Source organism: Benincasa hispida, chromosome 8 (assembly GCF_009727055.1).
Source record: "Benincasa hispida cultivar B227 chromosome 8, ASM972705v1, whole genome shotgun sequence".
NCBI lineage: Eukaryota > Viridiplantae > Streptophyta > Magnoliopsida > Cucurbitales > Cucurbitaceae > Benincasa > Benincasa hispida.
In genome coordinates this window covers 46,591,397-46,602,284 of record NC_052356.1, presented here as the reverse complement: position 1 = coordinate 46,602,284, position 10,888 = coordinate 46,591,397, and the positions used below count along the sequence as shown (strand labels likewise).

General features: G+C 31.0%; 1 protein-coding gene across 1 annotated transcript; it reads left to right on the top strand.

Moving 5' to 3' along the window:
* Positions 1 to 6,384: 6,384 nt before the first annotated feature.
* Positions 6,385 to 8,548, top strand: LOC120083263. Its single transcript, XM_039038935.1, has 2 exons — positions 6,385 to 7,433; positions 8,266 to 8,548. The coding sequence occupies exons 1-2, from the start codon at positions 6,446 to 6,448 to the stop codon at positions 8,445 to 8,447; spliced, it is 1,170 nt and encodes a 389-aa protein (XP_038894863.1). The 5' UTR covers positions 6,385 to 6,445; the 3' UTR covers positions 8,448 to 8,548.
* The last annotated feature ends 2,340 nt before the right edge of the window (positions 8,549 to 10,888 follow it).

Sequence of the window (10,888 nt, the reverse complement as noted above, 5' to 3'; positions counted from 1 at the left end):
TTACTATTTCTATAAATAACTTGACATTTTTTCTAGTTGTGAAAATTTTTAGTATATTTATTTATCTTTATTTAGTTTTTTAATTTTAAAAAAAAATAGATGTTGTCATTCTAAGAATGTATGATAGAAATTTGATTCACGGGTACGTGGATTATCTAAAAGTAAGTCAATAATAATAATAATAATAAACCATATGTGGGAGCTAGTGAAGGTTGTTAAAAGAGATTAGATTTTCGTGGTGGTATTATTACATATGACGTTAAATGGTGGAAATGAATTAATTGGATAAAGAATTAAATTAGTTTTTGCTAGGAAAAAAAAAAGTAGTAAAATATATTTAAATGTAACATAGAAATATAGAATAGACCCCCCTTGAATTTAAGTTTCGTGAGATTGAGGGTCTTTTGAGTGTGGGGTATAGATATTATTTATATATGCATTTGGATTAAAAAAAAAAAAAAAAAAAAGAATTTCTTCATATATACAGATCACTCTATGCCAAAGGGACTCACTGCAATTATTGTATATGCCCTCTGCCATAATTTCAACTACCACTTGGAGTTGCCTTAAATTGACTATTATACAATAATGTACTTCTCAATTTATATATTAATTTTTAATTTCAGATTTTTGTTAAAAAAATTTCTAAGTAGATAATAAAATTTAAAAAATTTAGAAGTGTGACTTAGTTTTTAAAAACTAAAAACAAGACAATGAAATGGTTATTCAGCGAAGAATTTATTTTATGAATGAAAAGAGTCAATGAAGGAAGTAAATTATTGAGTTAATTGTTAATTTAATAATAATGTTATTGTATGACATGAGGTTGCATTGAAATTAAAAATATATGATTGGATATGATATTAAAATATATTATATTATACGTAAGTTGTAAAATGATATTTGATTTATAGGGAGTGGTCATTTTCAAAGGGTGTCAATCGGCCAACAATAAAGCTTCCTTTTAAAGATATGATGATCACAAAATATGGTGGAAAAAAGTAAAGGGAGTTGTTTCTAGGAAGCCCCGTTTCTATATTTTCTTTCCCTTCATCCTTCTCCCAAATGATTAGGCTCTTTGTCACTATGATATAAACTCTTTTGCTTTTGTCTCCATCCCCCCTCGATGAATCAACTTATGACTACGTGTCTGATAATTTTTCGCTCTCAAATATATGAGTGTTGTTATGTTTTTTAAAATGAACTTCATTCCGACTAAATATACATACAATCATAATTCTTATTAAGAGCAGAGGACAACTAACTAGAATCAGAAGAAAGCTAACAAACCTCATAAAATTATAAGAAGAAAGTTTCGCAACAAAAATAATTATAGCATGTTCCATGAATGATTACATTTAATAACAGAGTTAGTTAATGATTAAAAACATATAGATTTTTTTTTTTTTTTTTTTTTTAAGAATAGGTTATATTATTATACAACAACAAGGAATTCCACAGTCCAGAATCAAGACATCAAAGCATGAAAGCACAAGCAAAGGCATGGTAACAAAATACAAAACAAAGCCTACAAGATAAGATTAGAACAAAACCAATACAAAAACACAAACTCGCAAACCACCAGAGAGAAAGCCAGAGAAAAGAAACCAAGACCCCACAAACAAGGGACAATAACAAAACAAAGAACAACGGAAAGCACAACAAGAAAAAACATCTGTAAACACACTATATAAGACCAAGAAGATCAACCTGCCAGGAAGAAGCACGAACACGAACTGTAGAAACCATAAGGTGAACTAGAGCTGACACCGACCTCGATCTACTTTCATGCAGTCGCTGATTACGTTCCTGTCATATATAGTATATGGAAGCATATATATATATATATATATATATATATATATTAATCCAAATCCCACGATTATTATGAGATAGTTACATTGTTGTATTTTCATTCCATAAATTTTATTTCCTTAAAAAGAAAACACAAGGGTAAATTATGAATGAAGAATAAGCTCTATGTCAAATTGACATAGATTATTAAGTGGAATAATTTATTTTCACATATTATGAGGACTATTGCTTAATAATTTTTGAGAATTATATGTATATGAGAATGGAAATATTAATTTTCCATATTTGTAAGTATTTAATAACTTTTTTAAAATCATGGGACAATTGCTCTCTTCCATTTACAAAAACAAAATATAGAAAACAATGAAATATTTGAATGGAGAATATAATTTTGAAATAATTGAACTCGTTATAACTTTTCAAATTCGAGGGTGGAATGTTAAATAACTCATTGTAGTGGAGATACATCTTCTTTATGAACACAACACATTTATTAACTAGCAATCCATAAATTACACGCTTTTCTATTCTCTTATTCTATTATTGTCCTAATTTATTATTAATTTATTTATGTATTCACAAATATAATAATTTATATTTAGGACAATGATTAGATATATAAAAAAATTATTTGTCACGTGTTAGAATTTTATTGGACAATCTCTTAAGATGCATCAAGATAAGTGTCACCAAATGAGTACCCAAGTTTTAAAATCCTTGCAATGAAAAGAATGAGCGACCAAAGTGATCGAGAAAGGTTTGTTGTTATCTATCAAAAAATCTTGATTGGTTTTTTTTTGTTAAAAAATACTTTTGGTAGTTTTTTGGTTAAAAAATACTTTTTGTCCATAAACTGTCATAAAAGTAACAATTTAGTTCCTATACTTACAATTTTATAACAATTTTGTCTATAAACTTTACTATGAAACAATATAGTTCTTCTACTTTTGAAATTGTAACAATTTAGTTTCTGACGTAAAAAATTCATCAAATTTATATGTCAATTTTTAATGTTTTATGATATGAAATTTGTATTTTGTAAAAATATTAAGTCTTTAATTAGTTTGGTAGTTTTTTTATGCTTGGAATTACATTAAACCTTAACATTATTTTCTACCATAGGGATTAAATTGTTATAAATTTTGAAGGTCAAGAACTAGATTGTTACATAGTAAAGTTCAGGGACTAAATTGTTACAAAATTGAAACTATAGGGACTAAATCATTACAAACCAAAGTTTAAGGACTAAATTGTTACTTATATGAAAGTGTAGGGATTAAAAGTGATTTTTAATCCTTTTTTTAATGATATAATTGTTTGGACTCCCTCTAGCTAGTAGATGTTGCAACAAATGTTTAAAATATTGATGTCGACGAAAATATCGAGTTCTTAATTTTATGAAAATTTTGATGGAACTATCAATAAAATTTCAATTTCGATGAAAATCGAAAAAAATAAAAAAAAATAAAAAAATAAATTTAAATTAGTAAAAAAAACATTTATGATTTTTAAACAAGCTAACATATCTATTATTTATATTATATTTACATTAGAGATAGTTGGTTGGTTGCTTATTATGTTTCGTGAATTTTTCTATGATATAATGGAAATACCGATTCATTCCTCATATTGATATCCAACTCATGAAAACATGACAATATCGACATTTCGATGAAAATTTAATATACAAATTACATATATACTTGTTGACAGAATGTTGTACATTGTATTAATTTATGATAAATAAATGTCTTAAAACATGTTATATATGAGGAATGCACCACAAATAATACTAAGCTATATTCATTCATTATTGCTGCGCATTTTTCTTATTCTTCATTATTGGCCATAATAACATAATCATGCATGAGATGTAAATATATCAGGAGATAGAAAATTGAATATCATATGTTATATTATAATTCTCTATTTTGCAAAGTATATTCTTGTAATTTTGACTTAATTATTTATAAGTACACTCTTTATGATTTGATGTTACATCCTCAAGTGGCACATTGTATTTAACAAATAAATATTAAATCACATTCTATAATAAGATTCTAGGCATGCTTAGTCCTAAACTTTTAACATCTTTGTATATTATGTTTCTAAGGTTTAAAAATAAATCTCAGTTTCAGTTTAAAATGGCCAATAAAGTTTCAAACCTTTTCTTTCGTCATAATTAATAGGTCTCTACCATATTTCATACGACATCTATAAAGTTTTACAAACTAATTCTAAGTGAGTCTTAATAAAAGTACAAAATCCGACATATATGACATGAAATATATTGGACACAGAATTGAAAATTTATGGATCTATGCATTTTCAAATTTTAGAGACTTATTAGATTTTTTTCTATAAATTTAGTGATCTTGTAGACATAAAATAATTGAAATTTTATGGACTAAACTTATAATCTTAGCAAATATTTTTAATATTGATTTATTTATTAAATGGTTGAGGAGTTCACTTAAATCACCTAACAAAGAATATGAGATCTCTATCAAATTCATGCATGCAATGAGGAACTTAAAATTGGTTGCCTTTTGTGTTTTTAGGGGATTTCTTTAGTGGAACATGAATGTAGCTAAGATTGAAGATAATTTCCATGTACTCTAGTCTTTCTTTTTTAATAAAGTTTATTTTAAAAAGAAATATATATATTTTTGAATAGTAACATTGTTAGGTTAAGTCTTGTCCCTCAATTAATTATATGAATCAAGTGAGATTGACAAAACTAACACTATTTCAAACATCGAAATAATTGAAATAGAAATCAAAGTACGATTAGCATTGCTAAAATAAAGCACCAATGTATGAGTTATTTAAGTTTATTAATCAAAACCAATGCAAAAACCGATGTATCAATTCAAGAAAAAAAAGCCAATTGCAAATATAATAATCAGATCCAAAGTATTAGCAAATATAACACAATGTAAAAGAATTTATAGATATAATAAATTTAGATTTAGCTCTTGAAATCTATCAGTGATAGAGTCTATTAGCGATAAAATTTATCACTAGTAGATTTGGTTATATTTAAATTTTTTTAATAATATTGCTATACACTTAAATTATTATCCCTAAACATAACGATAAATCAAGTAAAATCTACTTATCATCAAACATAGCTCCACCCAACAAAACTTGCTATGTGGAATATGTGTTTTCTTACACTTTTGTTTATTTTTTTCATAGCTTCTTTGGGGAAAAAAATAATATATGAGAGATGGAAAAAAAAAAAGGAAAAATCAAAATTACACCAATGAAATAGAATGGTTTTAAAGGGGAAAGAAGGGCATTTAGAAGAAGGTGAATGAGTTAAAAGAAAAAAAAAAAAAAAAAAGAAAGAAGAGGAGGGGTGGAATAATAATTAAAGAGAAAAATGATGTAATTAATAATTGCAACAATGGAATAAAATAATAAAAAGATATAATTGTGTAGGTTAAGATAACTTGATTTAGAGTCTAATAGTACAGATAAATAAAATAAAATAATTATAAAATAAGCCCCTAAAGTTGCAAGATTCCTGTGGTCGAGCCCATCTTATGTCTTTAGGCAGTCCCAGTCCCACCCTACAAGGAAGTCAAAAGCAGCAATAAGAGTGCTTTTGGAATTCACATTGAAAAATAGGGACTTTTATGTCAAATCGCCAATTCCAAAGGGGCAATTAGCAAATTGATGTGATAAACTTGATTAAACTTTTCCATTTCTTCAATTTCTAACAGCTTCCGATTTGACACCAATATTTGACTCTAATTAAAGTTTTTTTTTATTTCAACCCCCTCCCTCTTTCTTGGCCCACTTGTTTCTCTAATTACCTCTTTCTTCATTTCTTGATATAATTGCTTTATAATTTCTTCACTAATCCTCTCTTAATCAATCTAAATCCATTTACATCATTACTAACTTATTTTTTCATTATTCAATTAAGACCTGTCATTATTATAACCTACTCGTTTTTTTCCCTTTTTCTAAGATTGTTTCTTAAATCATAGCTACATTAAACAAATATGCCTCACATTGCTTAAAAGTAAGAAAAGACTAATTAATTTTGGTATATATTTATATTGGTTGAGTCTAATTAAATTATGTTAATTCCTGTAGAAGGAAATTTTATGAGTTTCTTTCTTTTGTATCGACTGACCGACACAAATGATAATTTCATGAGGTGATAAACAATTTGGCAAAAGGAAATTTTAAAAATAAAATTAATAAGAAAAGTTCTCATTGATATAACATTGAATTGTATAATTCATAAATTATATAATATTTTTATTCCTTATCTTGTTGGTTGGTGTTAATATAGTAAGCCATCAACTATTATTATTCAATAATTTACTACGCTGATTAACATTAAAATAAAAAAAATCATTAATCGACATGAAAAAATTAAAAATTCTGCTACCTACCACAAATTTTCAAATAATAATAATAAATTCATTATTATTATTACGATAATAATATGGGCTACGGATGTAGTAATGGGCCTATTCATTTTTGGGCCGTGTTGTGCTGATTTATTTTGGGCCGTGAAGCCGAAATAAGAAATCTCTCATCTGACAGCGTCCAAGCTTGTTCGTCAAATTATCACTGGTATTTGCATTCATCTCCATCAAAGCAAAAAATGCGGCTTCAATTGAACAAAGAAATCCCTTTAATTCTTCACCCAATTCAAAATTCCCTCCATTTTTTCAAACCCATTTCTCCAAATCTCATTTCCTTTCAAGAAAAACAGATCAAACGCGCCCAATTCGATAGGTTTAGAGTTCAATTCCACCAAACCCAATCTTCAAACCCTAAAAAACGAACCCAAGATGACGGAATTCCATCAGACGACGTCAAAATCCTCGCCAAATTCAAATCCCGCCACAATTTCATCAGAGTTCTCGAAGTTTCCCGAAGAGCAGAGCACCGATTTGCAGGTTCCAGATTGCTTCTTCTTGATGCCCCTGGCAACATTCACAGCATCTCATTCCTTTTCAAATCACTCACAAACACTTACTTCGATGTCTTCGCCACATTGCCGCCGATTCTACCGCCAGGACCCATCGGAATCCTCGGATTCGGCGCCGGCTCCGCCGCTCGATCGATCCTAAAGCTATATCCCGAGGTAGTGGTTCATGGGTGGGAGCTCGATCCGTCTGTAATCGCTGTTGGAAGGGAATTTTTTGGCGTGTCGAAGCTGGAAAAAGAATACCCAGATAGGCTTTTTATCTATATTGGGAATGCTCTGAAAGCCAATGTGAAAGGCGGATTTGCAGGGATTTTGGTGGATCTGTTTAGTGAAGGGAGTTTGATTCCTGAACTTGAGGATCCAAATACATGGAGAATGCTCGAAAGGTGTTTGATGAAAGGCGGGAGAGTGATGGTGAACGTTGGGGGCAGTTGTGTGGAGGCTGAGGATATTAGGAGAGATGGGAAAGTCGTAATGGAACAAACTTTGAAGGCAATGCATCAAATTTATGGAAAGAAATTGTGGGTTTTGAGACTTGGAAATGGTGAAGATGACAGTTCCTTAGCTCTCACTGGTGATTTGCCTGACATTGCTGCTTGGAAGAAGTCGCTTCCAAGGTCTTTGGGATTCTATGCTGATATGTGGACTCTGTACAATGGTACATAAGAATTTTATTACATTCTTCTGTTTCTGTCACTGATCTTGAAACAGTTGTTCTAGGAATATTTGTTGAAATTGGGGAGGGTAATATTTTTTTATAGGTATTGTATTTTGTGATGTCTTTTATTTGTATGAATCTTTGCGGTATGTTATGAGTTCATTAACATTTGCAAATAAGAAAAAACATGTTTTTGTTTGGGTGGTGAAATGGTGATCTGATCATCTGATTTCTTGTTGTTTTGGAAACTGAAATGGGATTACTCTGACTAGATTACTGATTTTGTGTGGTTTTAAATTTGTCTAACTTGACTCTCTAAGTACGTATTTGAAGAGTATTCTTTAAAAAAACATTTATAATGCTTGAGTAGAAACTTCTTACTAAAGTTTGTGTCATTTCTAGATGAAGCAAATTCACATTTAAGTTAAATTATAACATTTTCAAGTTTGTGTGAATATCGGGTCTTAAATTTAGAATGTGTTTAATTACTTTCTAAATTTTTAGGCTCCATTTGGTAATTTTTTTTAATTATTTATTTTTAAAAATTAAATCCATTTCATCTACATTTCTTACAATGATTTGTATATTTCTTAATTAAAAATGTTTGCATTTTTAGTCAAATTCTAAAAACAAAAACAACTTTTTGAAGGCTACTTTTTTTAGTTCTCAAAATTTGACTTGATTTTTTAAATTATTGGTGACAAATAGATAATAAAAAAAGAAATTTGGAGGTGATATCCATAGGCTTAATTTTTAAGAACAAAAATAAAAAACAAAATGGTTACTAAACGGACCTAAACGTTTAACATAAAATTTAATCGTGTGTGTGTAGAGAAAATACCACATCAACAACTAAGGAGGAGTCAAGAAGACACATCAGTTGAAGGTTGCCATGTCACTGTGGAGAGTCATGAAGAATTATTCCTTTTAGTGCTCCAAATTTATGTTAGGATTGGTGATAACAAACAAATATTCGTTCTTCATGTATTGGACCATGTGTCCTCATTTTATTAGTTGTGTAGCATATAATTTTTTAATTCTTTGAATCTCTAAAATAGGAAGTAATGTATAAATCGGGTATGCTGCCACTTTTCAATGAATATGAAGAATACAAAGAGACAAAGTTAAAATCTCTCTGTCTATCGCTTAGTAATTTGACTTCATCGTGTATAACGCAGCTAAACAATTGAATATATCGTTCATCGTTTAGCGCCTAGAGTCCATCGTGTACAATGAAAGGGTAGACGACAACCTCCATCGTATAGCGCCAGCATCCTATCGTTTAGTACGACAAAGGTAAACGATATCACTACTGCTTAGTCTCCGAGGCTCCATCGCTTAGTACGATCAGGTAGACGATAAGGTAAGCGATATCACTATCACTTAATCTTCGAGGCTCCATCGCTTAGTACGAGAAGGTAGATGATAAGGTAATATCGCTTACTCTCCAAGGCTCTATCATTTAGTATGACAAGGTAAACGATAAGGTTTGTCTTACATCGTTTAACCGTGCGACTTTATTGTACACAACGAAGAGGTAAACGATACCGTTTCCATTTCTTTATATTTTCTAACTCGGTATCAGAGCTACCATGGAAAACTACACTATCATAGGACTCAACGCGACCACTGAATCATCGAAGTTCAACAACTGCTGAATCAGATAACCAACACCAAGTTGGAAAAAGGTAATTTCATGTTATGGAAGACGTTAGCTCTTTCTATCCTGAAAGGATATAGACTTGAAGGTCATCTGTTCGGAACAAAGGTATATCCTCATATGTTCATTGTGTCTACTTCATCAGTAGTTGAACCTGAAGAAGCAGACTCTCAAGCCTCGGAAGGAGCTTCGAGCTCTACCTGCGTGAAGTCCCTGAAACCACTGTATGAAGCTTTTACAGCGGATCAACTCCTATTAGGGTGGTTATACAACTCAATGACTCCTGAAGTTGATATACAACTGATGGGGTACGTGAGTGCTAAGAGTCTATGGGATGCCATACACTCGTTGTTTAGAGTTCAGTTGAGGGCAGAAGAAGACTATCTTCGCCAAGTTTTCCAATAGATATGCAAAGGTAATATGTCGATGTCTGAATATTTGAAACTTATGAAGCTTCACTAATCTGGCTCAGGCTGGTAGCCCAGTATCTACACGTAACCTAGTGTCTCAGGTACTCCTTGGACTGGATGAGGAGTACAATCCAGTGGTTGTCGTTATTCAAAGCAAGTCAGAGATATCTTGGTTGGATATGCAATCTGAACTATTGTCATTCGAGATGAGGTTGGAACATCAGAACACTTCAAAAGGCACTACAACGTTTGCTCACAATGCCTCGGCCAATGTTGCTTACAATCGAAACAACTCTTCATACAAGGCCTCTAGACAAAGCAACACACAAGGAGGTAACAAGCAACAATTTAATGGATCCAAAGGAAACAACAACAGTAGAGGAAACAGAGGAAGAGGTCGAGGCAGAGGAAATAGGCCTACATGTTAGGTTTGCTCCAAGTATGGACATGCTGCAGATGTGTGCTACTAGAGGTACAATCAAGAGTTTGTCCCAAATTAAAGTGGTAAAGGAAACACTCAAAATCAAGGCAACCATGGAGCAAATCCCTCAGCATTTGTCACCTCACAGAACCTGAATCCGTTTCTTCAAACCGAATCAAAAGGGGACTTTAATTGGTATGCAGATAGTGAAGTAACCAACCATGTGACAGCAGATCCCGACAATATAGCAAACCCCTCTCAGTACACAGGTAACGAACAAATTATAGTAGGGAATGGACAACAGTTAGATATATCTTCAATAGGAAATGCATGTTTAAGTTCCTCTAATTGCAATCTAAATATGAAAAACATACTATGTGTACCAAATATTGCGAAGAAACTGGTTCAAGATAATGATGTTTTTGTTGAGTTCTATAATGATTGTTGTGTTGTTAAGAACAAATGTTCGGGACAAATATTGGTGAAAGGAACTCTTAAAGACGAACTATATAAGCTAAATGAAGCAGAGGTGATTCCAGTTGATGTAAATATCAAAGAGGCAAGCTGTTTTCTCAACCCAATGAACAAAAATAACAATTCTATAGCCTTTGTTCTGTCCAAAAGTGGAACAAACTTAGTAGAATCTAAAGGGTTGTGGCATAGGAGACAAGGTCATCATTCTCTTTGAATTTTGGAGAATATATTGAAAATTTGTAATCTTCCTACTAAGTTGAATGAAGAGATTAAGTTTTGTGAACCTTGCTGTCTTGGTAAAGCCCATTCCCTACCCTTCCTTAATTATTTGACTCGTGCACAACACAAATTTGATTTAATACACTTAGATGTTGGGGTCCAGCCTCTACAAACTCCACTGAAGGATATTGATACTACATATCGTATATTGATGATTATAGTAGATATCTCTGGGTCTTTCCTCTTAAACGGAAGTCAGATACACTATAGG

Coding starts and splice junctions, on each gene's coding strand:
- LOC120083263 (XM_039038935.1), top strand. CDS start 6,446: ATGCGGCTTCAATTGAACAAAGAAATCCCTTTAATTCTTCACCCAATT. Junction 7,434..8,265: donor TATGTGGACTCTGTACAATG/GTACATAAGAAT, acceptor GTGTGTGTGTAG/AGAAAATACCACATCAACAA.